We start from the raw sequence: 21,963 nt of genomic DNA, 5'->3' as shown, positions 1-21,963 counted from the left end.
TATTTTAGATAAATTTACTTCACCTGAAAGTCTTTAGTTTTCCCTTAAAGTGAGCTCAACAAAATGCATAGTTGGGCATTTCTATTGTGTGTATTAAAGGCAGTGTGTGAGCACAAATATCTTTGTAGAAATGTACTTGGTGCTTGAATACGTTTGTCTGCATGTGTGTGTGTGAGTGCTTGTTTGCCCTTTTATAGATGTGTGTGAAGGACCCATCAGAGGAGCTAAAAGTAAAGCGTCAAGCCATAATTGGGTTACAGGGACCAGTGATGGATTAAAGCACGGCTAGGGAGACGCTGCAGCAACATTAGGGTGTCTGAGATGTCAGGGGCAGAGCGCTCTCATTAATCGCCTCGGCCCTTACATTACTGCATTAGTTGTATTAGCAGCTAGGAGTCGGCGAGCACTTTGAGATTTCTCGCTGAGGCAGGCCGCACACCGTATTTTTTCTGTTTGGTTACTAAGCTGAAGTGGGCATGATCTCTCGCTGTTCCTTAGAAGAGATGGCAAGAAGGAAGTCCAATTCATTTACTTGAAATGCCTCTTATGTTTACAGCTGTTTTTTATTATTATTTTCAGCAGTATCAGGAATATAAACTGGTTACTGTAAACATTTGTCATGATTTGATGTGAGAAACTCTGAAAGCGCAGAGTTTAGAGTTTCTATTGAAAGTTGCAAGGTAATTTAGACTAAGTGAACACACACACTCAGTCATCCCACTTCTCAATATCCTAATAGTCTTCCTGTGTGAAAATTGATTTTTAGGAGCCTGCTGCCTGACCCGAGCTCCTGCCACCACCAACACGATCTCAGTCCACGTTTTCCTCTTTGCTTCCATCCATCTTCCTTGCAGTACATATATTTGCACTATAGCTGTTATTAATAAACTGAAATTGATTTTGCAGTGTAGTAAAACCATAACATGAGCCGTCAAGGTGGTGTTGGATGGTGCCCTGCTGGTTAGTGGCTGGAAAAGTGGGTGGAGTTTTTGCCTTTGTGTGATGGAGGAGAGTGAGTGGGGCAGAGGTCTTGATGCAAACATAGATGAGCTTGTATAGACTAATGTTGGTGAGCCTGAGTGTTCAACCCCTGACCGCTCCTCTTCTGTGAAGTGAAAGCTTCATCACTCAAGTTTCTCCACAGAAAACCAGGTTGTTCACTTTCTCCCTCTAGACCCTACAGTGCATAACTTAATCACAGAAAAAATGTCTCAAATTGCCTTGGAGCTGCTGGTGACTTCAGCAAAACCCATACAATTAATGAAAGCAGAATTTCTGATAATGTTAATTATCTTTGATGACTAATAACAATATATATTTGCCCCAAAAGACACCAATTCCTTGTGCTTTATAAATAGAAGATTATAAAGCACAGGGTAACCAAGACGTGCATTTTACAGGAACTAAATTGTTCATTTTGGTCCCACCAAAAAGCTTGAAAAGAGCTTTATAAAAAGTACTTCATGCATGCCTGGTGAAACTGGTGAAAAAGCTTTTCAATTAAAAAGCAGTTTTAGATCAATTTCTTTTCTTTTTTCTCTTTTTTTTAAATTGCAAATGCTTTTAGGTTATTTTTACACCTATGGGTTATTATTCAATACTTGCTTTTACCATGGCCATTAAGATTGCAGTTCTAGTAGTCTACCAATTTAAATAGACAAAGATTAGGCCTAAAACCCAAAATAACTAGCTAAAGGCCTAAATGTCAGGTGAACAGCAAACTGTGTAAGCATAAATATATAGTCAAACATTAAAGGAATAATTTAAGTAATTAAAAATCAAGACATTGATAATCATTATACTCTAGCTACACAGATTATTTGCTTAATAATACTGAACAATTGTCAACATATCTTTGAAAGTCAGCATTTCCAGCTGATATGAAGGGGAGCATTAATCACCTGAGACGATCAGAAAACCCTGTTTGTTGATGTAGCATTTTTCAGACTACATTGCAACTGAAAGAAAGACAGAGTTCAAGTCCTAAACCTTGTCATAAAAACACCTGGTCTGCCCCAGCTCAACCCACATACAAAACCCTTCTTTCAATTTAACTCCATCTCATACCATATTTAGACCAGACTTGTCCAGTTGTAATTGTTGAGTCAAAAGCCAAAGATTATTTGCCCCAAAGAAATCATCGTCAAGCAAATCACTTGAAACGACAAATATGTAAATATGTCTGATGACTTTTTAAAGGCACTCACAGCTTTTCATTGTTATCAATTGCTAGTGTTAAATTAAGGTGAGAAGTAGGTGTTCTCACAACTGTAAACTAAGGCCTTGTTCACACAGAAACACAGTTTTCATAAAACAATCTTTTTATTTGACATTTCTAAAAATATTTTTTTAAAAACCTCCTAAACATGAGATCATTACTAGAAATGCTTTCATCCAGACAGAAACACTGCAATGACCGAAAATGCTGTAGTAACTATGCCAGGCCTGTATGTGGTCCTGAAAAGATGCCACAAAAATACATCAAAAACAAAAAAATAAGGCATGATGCATGTACATAAAGTTTCCAACTTAGGTGCAAAATGTTAACAAAACAAGAAAAAGCGCTGACCTTCAGGTCGTAGCTTAAATTAGAAGTGGGGTTATGTCAACAATGTTTTCAAAAGGATGTGTCTATACAAAAGTTCAAGGGTGGCATTTTGAGATTTTTTTTCACTGTGGAATCATTTTCAAAAAATATTGTTTTGGGGCTCCTCAAATGTATTTTGCTGCTTTTGTGTCAATGCAAGGTTGAAAACTTTTGTTTATTCACAAAAAAATATTCCCATGTAGACGGCCTTTTATGGGGCAGATAGATTTTGTTTTTTATATTTTATCACATGAATAAATGACCAAAAATAACCTAATGACATTGTAATAAGTGCCAATGAAAGTTGAACCACTTTATACAAAAGAGAGAACTTACGAGAACAATTGACGGCCTAACCACCATTTAATCTGTGCCCCATGAATGGGAGTAGAAAAGACCCATCATATCATTTTCTCATGAAAGGATGGGGAACTGATGGCAGCATGTGCAAGGAGATGGGCAGAAGAAGGACTGTTATAGGATCACAATGGCATTGACTACAATTTCCCATGTGAGTGCTTGGGTACCTGATCTGTGCAAAGAAATACTCGACCCCTTCCTTTTGTTCCTCACATACAAATGCACCAGGGCTGCGCACACACACACACACACACGTACAGGTATCTGTTTGACTTGTGAGAGTCTCTGTTCACATGGAAGGGGTTGTCCTCCTGCTCCAGGATGAGGTATTAGCTTTCCCCAGAGGGAGAGTTCTAATTAGGTAATTGACTGATGCATAAAGCAGGTGCATGTATCCGTTACAGCCGGCTCGACCTGTTCATTATTAAACAGTGACCCTCTCCACCACTCGTGCCAAAGCCTTCAGTACAGAGGAGAAAGTGGCCAGGAAGCGCTTTTACAGGGATCAGCATACTCGTAATTACACTTGCTGGTTACCTGAGTCTTACCCCTTTACAGTTGCATGCCGAACATGAGAAACAGTGCTCCTTTTCCCACAGATTGACTACCTTGCTACAAAGCTGCTTTACTAAAAGTCATCAGAGAAAGGCAGAAATTCAGCTGTGCAACAAGGGAATCAGTATGATTGTTTACCGAGCAAAATATGATCACTGATTTGCTGAAAATAGCATCATATGACAGGTCATAAAACTTTTCATCCTCACACATTTGTACATTGACAGTCAAATGAAACTTGAGCTACAGTAGGCCAGAAAGGAGTGGGAAGATCTGCCAAGTGCCAGCAGGCAGCGCTTCATTCTGACACTTTGACATCAGCATGACATCAGTAAAATATATAAAGTATTGGGTTGCTGTTAGGCTTGTAGGCCAGTTTACTCACATCAGGGGGTCAACGATCGAGATATGGATTGATAGCGGAGACAGGAATTGATTCAAGCAGTGCGTGTGCACATTTTGTGAGTATGCTTGTGACAGCAGTTTCAAAACGTGAGCTGGCCAATCCATTTTAGTTCAGCAAGTTATTTATATTTACAAAGTAGATGACAACAAATTTTGATCAAGAGTTAAGATTTCGGCCATCTTCTTAATGCTGTAGAAAGGGCAACAAAGGTCTGACATCTCAACTGATTTGTTAGCTGATTTAAGTTCCTTTGTCCTTTTGTGAAAATAATGAAAAGTATGTAAAAATTTGACAAGGTCTGACAAGATGGGACTGAAAGCTTGAACCAAAAAAGAGAATGAGACGGAAGTTTGTTAGACTTTCTAGCTATTTGTTTGGAATCAGATATTTCGCTATATCCTGCTCCTGTATTGAAGCAGCTAAAAGCCATAAAACTGAGCTTTAGAGGAAAAATTAGCTACTGTCAACAAAACAACTTTTATACCGGAGTGTAAAGCAACATATGTTTTTTTCCGCAAGAGAAATTCTTCTCTTTTTTTTCTCCTTTTTTTTAAGCTGCTCCCTTCTGAAGGGGTTGCCAGAGCGACCAAACTCACACAAAAGATTTGGCAATTGTTTTATGCCAGATGCCCTTCCTGACGCAACCTGGGCTCAAACCCGAGCAGCAGCCCAGAAATTCTATGCTCATTATTTGCTTGAATTGTGATTATAGATGGATCAACAATCATTTTATAATAGCATCACAGTCCTCTGAATTGCAGTCTAATCAAATTGTGGGGAGCATAAAAACTTCCATCCCCAATAAATATAGTGTGTAGTTGAAACATACTTTTCTCAGAAACTTTATCCATTGAACATTCTCTCTCTAAGACATAAACCAGTGTCATACACCACAAAAAAAAAGATCATTTTCAGCCTTCTTTGCAATAATCCACGATTATTTTTTTTTTAAATCCCATTTGTGTACCAATAGGTTTTGATGCTTACTGTTCACTCTGGTATCTACAGCTGTTGCAGACTATGACTGGTGAAGCACCCATTACTTGTAATTTTCAGATCCAATCATAAAGGTTTGGCAGTCATGCAGTTCATCAGACAGATGCAGCCATTCGACCACAGGGCTGATCAACTCATAATCCAGTCAAGGCTGTCTAGAGATTTGTCTGATCAAAGTTAAAATCTCTTTAGACATTATATTGATAGTGCTCCACTTTTTGGGGTATTTTAAAGCCTGTTTTGATTTTGTTTTAACTTTCAGATGTTAGCTCTCCATCTCTATGTGTCTTTAAAAGACTTATAAGTTTTACAAATGTGACAAGTTTTTAAAAATTGTGCTGGCCCAAATCTGCCAAGTTAGGAGACAGAAAAAAAAAAAAATCTTTTCACTTTGCCTTAATTTTGCTTATGCATGTTGTCTTCGTGAGGAAAGGCTCTTCAAGATCATCTATCATCATCTGCAGCTGGTAATATTAATGAGAATCATCACTCAAGTAGCTTGCCTGTAAAATTACATAATGGTGTTAGTTTCCTTTTCATACTGCTCCATTCTAACCAGCAAGCAGAAGAATTCCTCTTCTTGGTGTTGCAGTCTTCTTTATGGGAAAAAATGAGTCATCAAGTAACTGATGACTCATCTGTTCCTTGATGATATATTATTTTTGAAGTATGAATGGAACTACATTTACCATTCTTTTAATTGTACCCTGCCATGCACAACTATCACAACAACATTTTTTTCCCTTCTATATTTATCTTGGCATAATTACAATCAAAACTAAGTGCTGATCACGCAACTGAGGTTCCTGTTGATCTGGTTCTAAACAAGATTTTCTTCCCTGTTGAATTCACAAATAATTTGCTTTATATGTTTACCTCTTCACATTTTGTTCTGTTCTGTTTTTAATGGTTTCAAAGTCGCACCTCTCAGTGTGTCATTTCCAACAGAATTCATTGTAACTGTGGGTTGTAGCTGTAATCACATTTGGAGATGGTAATTTAAAATGTTTGACACTGTCAGCTGTCTTCTTATAGTTGGGACTTGGACTTAAGGCCACATTTAATATCAATCAAATTTAAAAATAAAGCCTGTCGGATAATTTAGCACTGCTAGTGAGATTCCAAAATTGTCATAAAGGACAAATACATGTGCAAGCAGCTCCATTGACCAAAAACATCTATCAAGATTAACAGAAATTAGCACAGTCACAAAAGTGTTGATCATCAAGAGGTTGTAATTTACTAACAATGAAGATAATTGCCTGTTCAGGTATTTAAGATACATTCTTTGGTTAAAATTAAAGAATGTTTATCAGGTCTTCTTGGAAAAGTAAACTCCGGTTTATCTTGGAAGTTGTTTTATATATATTTATATATACACCGGGAGTTGAGGATCAGAAGACACACATTAAGGAGGGGTCAATAAAGCCTGAAGTGTGGCCAAATAATAATAATAACAACAATAATAATAATAATAAAGATTATTTCGTCTTAACTTACAGAAAGCTGCTATTGTAATCATCTGCCCCATGCTTGTAGCTACCAGCTGTTGTTTAGGGTGTAAATGTTGTATAAGTAGGTGCGTCACTATGTTGTTTCCGATTGGTCCATTTGGTAATATGTTCCTCTGCCCTCAGAGACAGTGTTGGTGAAAATGTGTTTAATAGCAAGCCAGCACAGGATCATGGTGTGCTCATTAAAACAAACAGAGGAGTACATGCTGGTGTTGCGAGGTGATATTATTACCCACTACAACAAAAGGGCTTTTGTGTGAAGTTTGTAAGTGGAAGACCTCATGCATAACCTTGGGCCCCAACATGACTAAATCACCTCTGCATAACAGTCAATAGTCATGACATAATAATCAATGGACAGTGCAGTGACACATAATCAGCAGTTTGTTTATCACTTTCTGCATGATTTGAACAACTTCCACAAAACAAAAGAAAATTTAACAAAGGCAAAGAAAGTAAAGTTTGAAGACAAAATAGTTGCATGCCCATAAAAATAGTCATATATACTGTATGTATGTATGTATGACAAAATTAAGTTTATCACCATTACTGTTCTTCAAACATTTGTATGGATGTAGATGGGTAACAGTCATCATAAATCCATGGACTGAGTTTAAGAACAGTCTGACCCTGCACTTTCCAATTGTTTTAAATCTTACTGCTACTTGGAAATGTTTAGGCTTAGGTCTTCAAAATTTGTATAAATACAAAGTTAGGGTTATTTATCATGTCACATGAAAGCTGCTGTACATTTACAAAACAGTCAGGGAACTAAAATGTTGTCATTTTAAAACTATAGAGCATTTCTGTGACACTACTTGCTCTATTTTACTTCCTGAGGTGAGATTGGAGGGAATGTTTGTTTCCTAACTAACTTTATTCTCTTGTCAAAACTTAAAATGACCTCAACCCATGCTGACACTCCCCAGGTACCTCTGTTTCAGACTAGATAAAAAGAACTCCTTAAAACACCAAACAGCTCATGTCTTTCCCTCCTGGAACTGAACTTTAACCTTTTGGAAAGACAGAATTCCCTTGAACTCACTCACAACCACTTCCTCTTTGAATCACTTTGTCCTAAGCCTTGAAGATAGAAAGATAGAGAATCATTTACTCCCTTCTCCTGTGATCAAATGTCCCTCTATACGCACAGAGAGCACTGTAAAAGTGGGAAAAGTACAAATAAAAATAATTTTATGAGATGGTAGAAGGAGGAAAACAATACACCACCCCTATCCCTTTTTGAGTTTCCTCAAGTTTGGGTTTGACCATAATGTATTCTTGTCTAGAGTCTGTTTTGGGAGATTCCAAAAGATACACAGCAGCTTTACCATCATAGTAAAAACAATAAGCCAATACTGAAGACAAAAAAAACTTAGACCATTATATTAAATGCTCAAAATGTTTGTTTTATATTATAGTATTACATAATTTAAAATGTCTTAAGTAAGCCTTAAATGAGGTAAGTTTTGCAACTAAGGACTGAGTCTTTGTTTTTCTAAATGCAAAGGACTTTTGCAAAGTGACTGTAGAGGTCATAAAGAACAAGACACGATGTGTCTTGTTCGATTTTTTGATTTAAAACAATAAATCTGATTAGACTTTTCTTTCTTCAATTTTACAAGGAGTCTAAGATGTGTAGGAGCCAGTGGGTATGTTGGATCCAGTTTATTTCATTCCTCTCCCTGCAGGTGTGCCTGTGCAGCATGTGAAACCTGAGAGTAGATTAAAGTGCCAATCCCCAAGAGGAAAAAATGCTTTTAGGAACTTTTAAAACTGTGTTTAACAATGTGTTTTTAGTGCCCACTAAAACCAACACACCACACCACATGGGAAAGAAAAGGGAGATTGGAGCGGCCTGCAGACTAAACTGAGAGACACAAACAGAGAGACTCGGACAAACTCGATTTTTGTCAATAAGCAGCAAAATGTAAGAAGGAAGAGTTTATTCCGTAATTTGAGCTAACGTTTGATAATTATGTACAGTGTCTTATAGGAAGTATCTTTGGTCATGACAGGGAAGTGAAGCTCCATTATTTTTTTAAATGTAGCTTCTTTGTAAAAACGTCCAAGAAAAAAGAAGGAGGCATTTTACTATATTCAGATTTGTTGACATTACAGATCCCATACACAGAGGTTAGTTAAATTCATTTCAAGCTTAAGATGGTACATAAAAACAGTGTTACATATTAAATATTACAACTGTTGCTCTGAACTGGTCTTCTAGCCAATGGATAAGTTGCAAACCAAATCCCTAGTTAGGCATTTAAGATATCTAAACATCTAAAACAATTATTACAAAAGGTCAAACAATAAGAACAACGATAAAGCACTTATATAAAAAGAAATACAAGCAAACATAATTTTATAAAAACTTTTGAAATGACTGTCACTGCTTTTTGGCAATGATATTATCAGCACTTAGTGATGCAGGATTCATCCCCATGATAGCCAAATAATGAGGTGAAAGTATTTGGTTAGGGTTCACATTTTCTTTTTATAGACATAAGCTTTGTAATACAATTAATTACTTTTTTTAGACGGACGTTTGGATATAAAAATACTAAATAAATGTGAAAGTTATGAAACCTTATAGCAGTAAAAAAATTTCTTTAATTTAGTTCAAAATCAGGAAAGAGGTTGTTTTCTCTCCCTTTTAAAGAAATGTTTTTGTTATACTACCAATTTAAAGGAAGACACTGAAAAAAAGCATAAATAAAAGATGCTGAAAAAGATGGCAAAGCCACTGAAGATGGTGCCTTTTGACCTCTTCATACCTGTGCTTGTAAAAGCAACCACAGGGGGTCCCAACAAGGGAAGAAATGGAAACCATGTGACTCAAGACAGTGCCTATAAATACAGCCGAGATCACAGGGGCACTTTATGCAGGGGTGGGCAGACTGCTTTTTTACCAGCGCGTCTACAACATCTTAAAAAGTTTCTGTCGTGTCATATGAAACCAATAAAACCCAAACACTTCCTCCCTGGCAGGGAAAGGCCTCCAAACCTACCACACTTAGCTTTGGCTACTCATGTTGCTTTTAATTCATCTGTGTTTTTGTTTTACATATTCATTAAGTAATCCTCTTGTGCCACAGACTTATACATATACAAGTATAAGTTAGAATTAAGCAAAAACAATAAATCAATTTGTAGGAATACGCCATAATACACACAGAAACCTTCATTTGAAAGTTGACCGCCTTACCCACTGCGCTAAGCCACCCAGCTGAGTATACATTGACTAAAATTTGGTACAACTACAATGTTAATACAGGCTTATAGATCAAATAACTCTGTATATGGTTAAAGAACAACTTTCCATTGATACATTCTAAACTGCCCGGAAAGCTACATTAGGGAAAACAGGCAAACTCCACACAAAAAGGTCATAGCCAAAATTCAAGCCGGAAACCTTCTTGCTGAGCTGCCGATGCTAAATACTACACAACAGTGCAGCCTAAAGAGTAAGTCTTATATGGTTAAGCATATCCTGTTATTAGACATACTAGCACCATTTTTGTTTGGTTTCCTTGGTGTCACAAATCAACACTGACAGAAGCCTTCATCACATGTTTTCAACATGCTAAAAGAATAAAAGTAAAAGCTGCCAAATCCCAATCCTTATCCATAAATATGTGGTTTTTGTCCCAAAATCTAGCCAAACTTTGAGTAAAACCCTAAAGGCCTTGCATGCTTCTTTGTGTCTGTGTCTATGTGTCAGGTCGTATGGATATTGTCACAGTTTTACACGTCCATATGTTTCATTTATTTTTGGTCAGCTGCACCACAGCGCTGTGATGGACCTGCGACCTGTCCAGGGTGTCCCCCGCCTCTCGCACAGTGACTGCTGGAGAAAGGCACCAGCTCCCTGCGACCCAGAGAGTGGTTTCTGTTAAAAAAAAAAAAAAAAACAGAAGAAGAAAAAAACTTTTTGTAATGTCCACCAGGATTTCAAGGCTATTTGTGCATCTTTGTAGTCCCTGAGTGATAAATTATTTATACATACATAGATTACTATGAAGCTACAAAGCTTTTTTTAAGAGAGTAGATACCTAGGAGACAACAACATTTTAAAGGCTGAATTTTAACTATTTAAACTGATCATTTTCTTCCAGTGTCAAGATAACAGTTTAAAACCAACTGGATTATGTCCTGTTAGTCAGAAACTACCAAATAACATCTCTTGACCATGGGTGCCTTTTTGGCAAGGGCAAAGTATATTGATGCGTGCAAGTAAATATTATTGTCAATTTAAACTATGTTGTACTTGCACTATATTTTTAAGAATGATATATAAGCTGATTAATGTAAAAGTCTGGGCACTGTGTGAGGCTTTATATTAGTATATTACTCTATACATTTCTGTTTCAAATTACTTCAAATTAAATGTCATTAGAGGAACAAAACATTAAAAACCACTAGTGCTAACCTTCAGTACACATGATATGCAGCTAACATGAAAATATTTTAAACTGTGTGTATATCAAACATTCAAATACCCCTAAACCATCAGTGAGTGTAAAAGTCTCCAAAGTGGACTCAGACAAATCAAACATTCAATTCAAATATGATTTTTTGAAAAAAAAACAGTTGTCCTTATTGCAGAAAGTAGCTGCAAATTTATGCTATTTCTCCCAGAAGTAAAAGGTAGTTAATTAGGTAGTTAACAATAAATGTTAATTTATGCCTCTTTGTGATGAGCTCAAGCTTTCCACAGCACATCTTCTGGTCACTCTTAAACTGAATTTTCAGTTGAACCCAGATTTTATCACATGTAAATTGCTGAAAATATTTTTCTGTACGTCTGTGAATTATGATTAATTTGGGTAAAAATACATTTTACAAGAGACTTACAAAACACAGCTCCTCAATAATAGTGTCCTGCCAAAACAAAACAAATATACTAGCTGTGTGGTTGCATGCTTAAGGTTTTGCACTTGGCTAAAACAATATAGGCTCAATTGTGGTAGAAACACAAATCACACCTGATGTATCACTGACGTGGACAGCAGTGGATCCTTCTTCTGTGTCTCTTTGGGACAATGAAAGTCTTTAATCAGGCTATGGCCTACTAATGAATGGAGGCGGGGAGACGGCCAAGAGAGAGGAGAGGCAAAGAGGAAGGCAATTTCTGGAAATGATTACAGACTCATTTCCTTGTTTATCCTGCCTTTGAAAAGAGAAAGAAAGACCCCCTGCCCTCCACCCACACAGGTCCTCCACTCATTGTGTCATTGCCCCCACCTGACTCCCCTCTCCGCCCCACCAACAGCACTCATCTAAATCCTTCATTGGTTGTTCGTCAATCACTCTCGCTCCGTGTTGTTTCACTTTTGCTCCCGTGCGTTGGCAGATTTGTTTCAGTCTTTCAACAAACTATTTTCTTTGTTCTTCTGTCCTTTCTTACCATTTCTCTGTTCTTCCTCTTTCTTGCACTCTTAACTATTGTAGAAATGAGGGTCTCACTTGTAAACAATTTCCCCACGAGATCAACCTGGGTCCCGTACCTTTTCATAGAGGAGCCCTGGCCTGGCCCGGCTCTTGTCTGCTTTAAGTGGGCGAGCTGGCTCAGACTAAAGCTAATGGCTGGAAATCTCTAACTAACCTCTCCAACAGCTGTCTCCAGAATCCCCTATTTTTGTGTCTTCCACTTCAGCCTTGTGTCCCCTGGCTTTTTTTTTTTTCTTCCTCACCCTTTTGCTCTCTACATTGCTGCCAAAAAGTACGGGATGAGTGCATTGGCTGATTAGGGGAATAACCTTTAGGAATTTTTCAAGAAATTTGCCTTTTCCTTCAACAAGTGGCTCAAGGCCGGAAGAAAACAGAGGCAGTATAACAGGAGAGAAAATGAGGTTCTGAAGGTTCTCTTTTTTATTCTCTATTTCTTCTTTTCTCTGCACTCCTTTCAGTAAAAGAAGAATAAGAAAAGACCCTCCACTGGACAAGTCTTTCATTTTGAAACACAGGTTCAAAGGCACTGAGAGATTTGGGCCCTTTGTGAGAGTTTGAGGGTAATGATGAGAGGGGAGGAACAACATTCAATTCCAAACAGCTTCCTGGCCTATTCTGCAGAGACTCTCTCCAAGCCCTCGGCCGTAAAGCTGAGGCCTAATCCACACAAATCTACACTAGCCAGAGAAAAGCTGTTTCCAGTCTTCAAGTGGATGAAAGTAGTGCTGGAGTGGAGGCTGCTGGCTGACTGCTGAATCCTGGTGGCTACCTGTGTAGCTTTCGAGCAAACACATAAATGGAAGGTCAACAGCTCCTCTGGATTCATAAGATAATGGGTACAATAATTAACAAACCAATGAATTATCAGACATTCAATGTGTTTCTTCTCTGGAGAAATAAAACCAATTTACAAATCAGGAAAAAAAAAAAACTTGTTTCAAATATTTTTATTCTATTTTTTTTTTCATTGCAGTGCCAACACAGAGACAAACAACCATGCATGTGCATGCTCACACATAAGGTCAATTAAGTGTAACTTGAATAACTACACTGTAAGAAGTGTTACCACCAATTAGTTATCATAACTTGTTTCTATAATTTACTTCCATTTAACATAATGAGTTATGAAATTTCAGCTTATTGTCACAAGTTATTGGCTTTACAACTTATGGTTGTAAGCCAGTTCAATTAAATGTAAATTCAAGTGTGTCAACGTAACTTAACATTCCGAGTTTTAAAATACTAACCGGACCTCTTAAAAAATGACGATGACCACTGGCGGGGCGGTAATATTAATGCGCGGTGCAAATAGTACCGGGAATTTAGGTCTTGATCTGATAAGGGACTAATTATGATACAAGATTTTAGTCACACTTAAGAAGGTGCTCCACCCAATTGAATCTGCCTATTGACAAAGGAAGATGAACACCACATGAGCAAATTGAACACGTGGAAAGTGAAGTCGCGGAAGAATATTTTTTTTCAGCAAGATCTGGATGAGAGCTGGCAGCATTTCGGCGGGCCTTTTCCTGGCTGAGAAGCAAGCAAGCAGCAAGTGAAATAAGGTAATTTGCCTGTATATATTTGTTTAATTAAACCAAATTTGTAAATATGTCATAAAAAACGAATTTTTGTCTCTGTAACATGTTTAAACACAGGACATTGAAACAGCGACTTGTGGAGGTGAACCTAGCTAAACAGTACTCCGGTGCAGTTATAAAACTTTTTATTAAGATAAAATGCAGACAGATACAGCGAATTTTATAACATTCTGTTTCTCAGAAGCACATTCGTGGCGCTTGGTTAAACTTTTGAGTGGTACCGGTGATATTATTGCAGGTGAGTTAGCGGTTCGGGAAAGGCTGTGTCTTTGTTTCAGTAATTAGCCGGGTTCCTTATTTCGTGTTTGTGCGAGCGCGTGTCCAGTTTCTGCCGGTGATAAACGCAATTTTACTGTTAAAGAGAGGGAGCTACCGCCAACGGGGGGTTGCATATTGAACTGTGTTCTCATTTGGTATGTTCTGACGGTAGTTATTTTTTATCTTTGCTCTTGAAAGCTGTGGCGTAGTTTATAAAGCAGTCGAGCGGGCTGCGGGCATGAGAGCTGGGTGGATCAGAGAGCAGGTGAAAACATTATAGCCGAGTTGACTGTGACGTTGTTTTATTTACGTTTTATTCACGTGAATCGCATAGATTCCAAGCTTTTTATCTGGAGCGTCAGCCCTTTTTTATTTTCAAATCTTTTTTAAGTTTGAAGTTTTTAGAGATAGGAGGGGACTCTGTTCTTCATAAGAAAAAAAAAAACATTTAAGAATACAATTGTTATGCACATCTTTTTTTTTCAACCCTATCTATTGCACCAGGATATTCCTCTGTGGGACAATAAAAGTATACATCTATTCTATTCTTACCATTTTAATGTTTTTGTCATGTTTTCAGTTCATAATGACTAATGCTTTTAGACCATACTCTAAAAATTATGTTCTGTGTTTTAGGTGCAGGTGGTTAAATCATTCATCTTTGGCTACAACTGTGGATGAAGTGGAGCTGTAAGTTTTGCAGTTTTGCCACCTACAATGAAAGAACAATAGTGAATCATTACAGAGACACTCATGGACGTGAAAGACAAGGATTGAGCTGCATTTACCCAAACTGTCTAACTGTGCTCAGATCCCATGTGGATTTTGCAAAACATATCAAGGAACATAAAATATTAAATCCAGTTGCTAAACTACGCTGTGAACTCTGTACTTTTTCAGCACCAACCAACATCAAACAGTATTTTCTTCATTTAAAAAGACATTTGAGAACTCAAGAGGCTGTCAATTGTCCATTTGTGGGGTGCTCTTTTAAGTCGAGGGTAATATCAACTTTCACTGCCCATAAGAGTCGATATCATCATGCTGCTACATTTGTTGATTTCAAACCTGACCTTGTTATAAATTGGCATAATCAAGCTGTTGTAAATGATGAGGAAGAAGACTTTGATGATTTAGTGTCATCAGATTTATTGTTGGCTGAATCTGAATTTAAACCTGTGCATAATTCCATTCAGCGGCAGATTGCATCCCTTTTACTTCGCCTGCAAGCAGTCCTTCATGTGTCACAATCAGCCATTCAAGAAATTGTTGATGACTTATTCAATGTTGGTGAATGTGCTGGACAAATAACTAAGCAGACAATTGAAAATGTTTTGAAGGAGCATAATTGCACATCTGAGGAATTAACAGTATCTTTGACTGAAGCATTACAGAGTGTAAACCCACTCACTTTACTTTCAAGAGAGGGACCTTTAGGCACAGAATTTAAAAGGCAGTCATTTTATAGACAGAACTTTACTGTCATTGAGCCTGTTGAATATGTTTTGAATAGACAAAAAAGGTCTCATACTGTTGTTTATGTCCCTATTCTAACATTACTTTCTGTAATTCTAAAGAGAGATGAGGTGCTGCGTGAATTGAGGGTAAACAGATCAGTTGAACAGTCTGGCCAGTACAAGTCATGTCTGGATGGTGATAACTTCAAAAAAAATACAATTTTTTCACATGAAGATTTTAGTCTATGCATAACTTTGTACATTGACGACTTTGAAATTTGTAATCCCATTGGCACATCCAGAAAAAAACACAAAGTATGTGGTGTTTATTGGGTTCTTGCCAATTTGCCAAGAAGATACAAGCCATCGTTGTCATCAATCTACTTGGCTTTACTGTGCAAAACTGAACATGTCAAGACTTATGGGTATAATGCTGTGTTGGAGCCACTGATAAAAGACATTCAGTATCTAGAAACAGTTGGTGTGTTTGTAGAAAAACTTGCTTGTAATGTAAAAGGGACCATTTTGTATGTGGCTGCAGACAACTTGGCTGCACACTCCCTTGGTGGATTCCAAGAGTCCTTTAATGTGGACAAATTTTGTAGGTTTTGTCTGTGTAGTCGTGAAGAAGTACAGACTTGTGATGTCAGAAGTGGCAACTTTGTTTTACGAACACCAGATTTGTATGATGAAGCTGTACATTTATTGAACCACAGTGAACTTGTGTCTGTTGATGGTGTGAAACGAGAATGTCCACTTAACAGATTGACAGGTTTCCATGCATGCCAAGGTTTTCCACCTGATTTTCTACATGATGTGCTAGAAGGCATTGTACCCATAGAGCTAAGTCTGTGCCTTGCAGATTTTATTTCTAAAAACTATTTCACATTGGATGAGCTTAATAGTGAAATACAAGGCTTTCCTTTTAAGTTCTCTGACAAGACAAACCGCCCTCAGAAAGTTCCATCAACTTTCAAGTGAAACCATACTCTCGGTGGTAATGGACATGAAAACTGGAGTCTTGTGCGTTTCCTTCCTCTCCTCATCGGTCACCGTGTTCCAGAAGGTGATCAGACATGGGAATTAGTCCTTGAGCTCAAAGACTTGGTGGAGCTATTGTCAACCTCATATTTCACTTCGGACTCGCTTTGTTATTTACAAGCAAAAATATCAGATCACAGACAGTTGCTGCAGACAGTTTTTCCTGAAAAAAAGCTGTGTCCCAAACATCACTTTATTGAACATTATCCATATCTTATAAAAACGTTTGGACCTCCAACAGAGTGTTGGACCATCAGGTTTGAGGCAAAACATTGTTTTTTTTAAAAGGCTGTGCGGGATGCCAACAACTTTAAAAACATTCTCCTTACTCTTGCAACAAGACATCAACTTATGTTGGCTCATTATCTTTCAATGCCAAGCCTTTTCAAGCCTGAGACAGAGACGACAAAGGTGTCTGATATGTGCCTCGAAGTCCTAGATGCTGGTGTCAGACAAGCCATCTTGAATAGGTTCAGCGGTGTTGACACAGTAAGACTGACCCCTCACATCTTCTTAAATGGAACAAAGTATTCAAAGGGAATGATTCTCTCTGCTGGGAGTACAAGTGGATTATCGGACTTTGGGAGAGTTTTGGAAATATGCGTTGTGTTGGATAGTCATGTTTGCTTCATTATTGAACCTTTTACAGCGTACTATGTGGAGCATCTGCGGAGTTACAATCTTGTGAAGAAAAACCCTGCTGAGTGTCTTTTGGTGAAACCAGAGGATCTCAACGACTACGTGCCATTGGTGTCATACTTCATTCGGGGCTGCCATCTGGTCACTCCTAAGACTTTCTTACTGACATAAACCAGCTGTAAGTAATTACACACTTGTATCAGGGCTGAATAATTTGGGAAAAAAGTCTAATAGCAATAATTTTTACTGATACTGCACTTGAGATCATTTGATAGAGAGAATAATATTTTTTTACATTTCTCATTTTAGGTGTAAATTTTAGCAATTATGATGTGAAGAACTACCAAACTGATATCAAGTCTGTAGAATAAAACTTTTTGGCTGACATGTATGGAACGAGATAATATTAAATGTAGAATGGTATTTTGACATTTTGTTTTTATCAAGCATTGAATTACCTATGATATTAAAGTATTGCTATTTTGATAGAATTTCAACTAATCAGTCTGCAACTCATACACATGCATATCTTTATACTTTCCCATATACATTCCTGTCTCTCATGTTGTGATATTTTAAAATTTGTTGTTTAGGGCTTTTACACCATCTGTTTATATTACCAGCCAATATGACAGGAAAAATAGCTTAAACTAAGGTTTTAGTCTGCAGTTAGTCTATCACTATTGTTAAATTTTTTAACTATTTCAAATATCTTCCTTGCCCCATACTGCTGGTGCTGTTTGAATTAAATATTAAAATACTTTTTTTATATTTTCCCAGATTTATTTTTGTGAGTTCATTGTTATGAGTAATAAAATAACTGACTTGATTAAACATTAGTTTAATTGATTACAAAAACTGCAAGTGGAGCTCTCATATTTTATTACATTTCTTCCTACAAAACAGTGCTAAAACCATGTCTCTCTTGTTCTCATTAGCCCAATTTCATGTTTGTCACACCTGTCGTACAAACACCTCAAGTCAGCTCAGTACACCACTACCTCTTTCATACTCACAAAAAAAGGTTACTATCTGGTTAAGGACTACATATGAGTGGCCAAAATCATAATAGAAACTTCAGATTCCATGTGTTATTTATGGTTATTAAATACATGAACATAAGAACAAAAAAAATCTTGATTTGGTAAACATTTGCCTGCAGTCAGGACTAAGACATTTATGATTTCAAACTACTGAGAATGTGTAGGAGGTAGAGGGATCCAAATAGTTTATACTGAATGTTTTTCTTAAACTGCATATTTTTTTTCTATTTTCCAGGTCAAAGTGGTCTACAATGCTGCTGCGTGTCATCGTGTCAGAAAATGAAATCAGACGTCTTTCAGTTGAAGACATCCCCTCAAGCGTCAAGGAACTGTACCAGGTGTTACGAACCAACCTTGGTCTAAGAGGAGGATTAATTTTGCAGTTTGAGGATCCTGACTTCAATAATCAGTTGTGCAACCTAACAAACATCAAAGACCTTCCTGTGGACCGTGCAACGTTGAAAGTATTGTTCACAGCTGATGATGGCTCAGATTCAACGTTGGACACAGGCAGCCTCCCTTCCACCAGTAGTGGGGATTCTGTCGAATGGCCTGATCCCTTCCCAATTCCCCAGTTTTCACATGATGTGGAGCTGCAGCTGAAAGAAGCAAATTGTAGGTATGCTAAGGATGGATCTTTGACAATGATTCCTAAAAGTTTAAAGACTGATATCCTTGACACACTTGCAGACCGTATGTCGAAGATTAGTGCTTATCCTGAGAGGCAACACTATGAAAATGTGGCCAAAGCACTGGTGGAGAAGCATCCCTGTCTGCGAGAACCAGGGTCTGAAAAGGGATGGTACTCATGGTTTCACAGCCTGAAATTTAAGCTTGGAAACTACCGGCAAAAATTAAGTGCAGCAGGATGCCCTGAAGTGGTCGTAAACAAACGAAAAGCAGGAGGTTCAAAGGGAAAATGTGTCAAGAAGTCAAAGAAGGGTGAAGTAAACTACTGTCCTGATCCACCTGAAGGACAGAGTTCTGAAAACATGGAGGAGAAGCGCAAGATTATGGAGGGTGAAATGCTGAAGAGAGACCCTGATCACCAGCTGCTGGAGGATCTGATGGTTACTACGTTTTCCCAGCGTAGAAAGGAGATAATTGGAGATCAACCACACATCACAGAGCTCATTTCCCGATGGCCAGCTCTGTTTTATGAGAAACAGGTAATCGCACAACTTGGCATTAATTCCACCGAGAGATTTAGTCCTGTTATGTTAAGACTGTGGACTGTCCTATTGAGAAATGTTGTATTTTCTGTCTTTTCACTTCAGATTAGAGCAGAATTCAGGAGAATCATCACCACAGACCTTCTGGAATCTTTTCTTGATGGACTTGATGGCCTGATCCCAAGACTGCTGGGAGGTATACAAAGCAGCAACCAAGTCTGGAAAGAAGCAGTCACTCAAAGACATTTTGGACTGCCTTGTGAAAGATGTAAGTGGAACTGTGGATGGGTAGAAAATTAGGCACCATTTATGTTTGTTAAAACATTTTCATCTCACTGCATGTCTCATATCTTGTAGGACACAAATGAAAGGAGAAGGGCTGCTGCTCTGCTTGGTTTGCCACACTACATATCAGGCGAAGATCCATCAGCTGTCATCAGGATGTGTGATGTAAGACAATTTTGAAATGCAAGAATTGTATGTTTGTTTACATTTGTCTATTTTTTGCTATCCTTTCTTTAATTTAAAAAAAATAAAACTTTTTGGTTTTTGTGTATGTATGTATGGGGGTGAGCAGGGGTGGGGGGTTGTAGAAAAGAGCATATTGCCAGTACAGAAACTGAGTGAAAAACTGTTGTGGATGGGGCCAACAACAGAGGACAATTTAACTATGTAAGAGAAGTCATACTTTTAAAAAGTCAGAATCAGTTAATGTGTCCTACATATTTAGCATATTTTCAGTGCTTTACCTTGGTAAGCTTTGGAGTAATATGGTGTACAGCAGGCACAGCTTTGCTCATGTGTAAGAAAACAGAAGCTCTGTAGATGAAAAGAGTTCATGCCAAAAAGAAGGGCTGCCTGATGACAAAGTAAAGCATTGAAAAAACAATTTAATATGGTGTACACTTAAACTGATAGTTTTTTTCAATTGTGGCTTCTTTTACTTGTCTAATGCATCTTTTGTTGTTGGCCTCATCTAAAACAGTTTTTATTGTTTTGTTTCTGTGCAGTCTATGCTTCTACGAACAGGGAGTGTGCTGTATGCTCTGTCAGGTTATGCACACTGACTGAATAGAAGAGCGTCCACTTTAAAAAAAAAACTGAACTATCCCTAAAGTGTCAACATATACAGGATATTAAACCTCACAATAGCATCCAACAACTTGTAATATAAAGATACCTTGAAGTAATGGTATTCTGTGCTTGCACACAAAAATGATCATTTATTATTATTTCTCCTTTTTAAGGCTCATGTTGACACTCTGGATGATGCCTTGAAGGGGATACAGCTTGGTCTCTTGATAGCCTGTGAAGGTGGTGAACGGAGTGCCATTCCACACGAGGTCTTTGATGTGGCAGTTGTGGTGGAGGAGACCATTGTGCTTCACAACATTAAAGATGTGGCACAAAGCTTTGCCATGCTTATGGGTGTCATCTACTGTGTCAATCTCAAGTATCCAGATGACATGAAGTATTCATTTGAGTTTCTTCAGTGAGTGGTGATGAAGATCAGACCAGACCAGGCTTCAGCTCGAGTACATGGGTTGAGAAACAAAATCTTGAGGTACAAACTGTAACATGTTTTCAATTTTTATTTTCTCACCTAAAAAGAGTTGTTGTAACAATTTGTTCAGTTATGTTCCATAAACACACATAATACTGACTGCATTGTGCTGAACTAATGTTAAAAAAACAAACAAAAAAAACATCACTCTCAGGGTTGTCTTTGTGAGATTGCTGACTGATTTTGTAGCACTTTAATATGTTGGACCGTTTATGAGAGATGATGGCTGATTGTAATCTGATTTTGAGGTTTTACTGCAACTGTTTGATGTTAATGATTACAGTACTTTGGTTAATGTGCTTTAGGAATAAACTGGATTTAGATAATGTGGTTAGAATGTTCTTGTTGAACATGGTCTAACTTCAGCACATTCTTGTCTTGGAGATGAATGTTATGATTTACAGTGGCTTTAAGGCTCCTCTCAACCAAAACTGTATTTGATGGAGAAAGGGTTTGAAAAATAAATGTTATTAAACATGTGAGTTGTAAGTGTATTCTGTGTAATTTTTTTAAGGAAACTGGTGAACTTGCTATTATTAGTGGAGAAAGGGGAATAAATTTGAAGATCTTTGTTAACTTAAATTGCAATTTTAAGTTCAATTGCTGCCTTAAAAACACAAGTTAACATAACTTGAAAAGGCAATTGATATGAATTTAGTTAGTTATTTTAATTTTAAAATGTGAGTTGAAAGGATGTATAAGTGTATGTTACTTTGACAATAAGGAGCTAGTTTTCTTGAATGGATAATGTAACTTTGTGAGTTGTTTTAACTTAGGATATCAAGTTCAAACAACAAATAGTAATTAATTAGACAACTGAGTGGACTCACAAATGTGAGTTCTTACAGTATATAATTGTAAGTTTCCTTGACAAGAGTAATTAATTTATTGGAAGGAATAATGTTCTATGGTGAGTCATTTCAACTCATAGTATCAAGTTGAAACAATAAATTATCATCAATTGGACAGCTTTTATAACTTTCATTTAAAATTTGTAAAAAAGCTGCTTCTTAAGTTAAGTTCACTTATAATTTTAAGGCAGCAATCTAACTTAAATTTTTAAGTTAAACCACCCTAATTATTTTTACAGTGTATAAGCATAAGTCAAAACCTTTCACTTGACAGGTGATATAATTAGTGCTTTAGAGTGAATACATTGAAACATGAGATATTTTACAAGTGTAATTTATTTTACCCCTACTCCTCCAATCCTTGTTTTTGAATTTGTGTGGTTTCAAAGATGCTCAGAGTCCATTTGCTTAACGTCTGACTGTAAGACAAGAGTACACTCTGCCATCCACAGACACTCAAATGCC

General features: G+C 37.3%; 1 protein-coding gene and 1 long non-coding RNA gene across 3 annotated transcripts; both read left to right on the top strand.

Annotated features, from left to right (window-relative positions):
* The first annotated feature begins 13,358 nt into the window (after nt 1-13,358).
* Nucleotides 13,359-18,281, top strand: LOC119617648. 2 transcript variants are annotated; one of them, XR_005233993.1, is made up of 4 exons: nt 13,359-13,437; nt 14,368-14,421; nt 16,879-17,046; nt 18,147-18,281. It is a non-coding gene; the product is annotated as an uncharacterized LOC119617648 (long non-coding RNA). The 2 variants fall into 2 exon arrangements; XR_005233992.1 differs by having other exon boundaries at nt 13,400-14,421.
* A 10-nt stretch (nt 18,282-18,291) lies between these two features.
* Nucleotides 18,292-20,780, top strand: LOC108230970. The gene is made up of 4 exons (XM_037979308.1): nt 18,292-19,080; nt 19,189-19,351; nt 19,441-19,533; nt 20,331-20,780. Coding segments are annotated over exons 1-3 (690 nt in total). The 5' UTR covers nt 18,292-18,555; the 3' UTR covers nt 19,443-19,533; nt 20,331-20,780.
* Nucleotides 20,781-21,963: the final 1,183 nt, after the last annotated feature.

Source organism: Kryptolebias marmoratus, linkage group LG14 (assembly GCF_001649575.2).
Source record: "Kryptolebias marmoratus isolate JLee-2015 linkage group LG14, ASM164957v2, whole genome shotgun sequence".
NCBI classification, from domain to species: domain Eukaryota; kingdom Metazoa; phylum Chordata; class Actinopteri; order Cyprinodontiformes; family Rivulidae; genus Kryptolebias; species Kryptolebias marmoratus.
This window is presented reverse-complemented; position numbering and strand designations above follow the sequence as displayed.

Bases quoted from the DNA above. Each gene is read 5' to 3' on its own strand.
- LOC108230970 (XM_037979308.1), top strand. From the start codon at position 18,556: ATGATTCCTAAAAGTTTAAAGACTGATATCCTTGACACACTTGCAGAC. The intron at 19,081-19,188 runs GTAATCGCACAA...TTTTCACTTCAG, and splicing joins CTCTGTTTTATGAGAAACAG to ATTAGAGCAGAATTCAGGAG.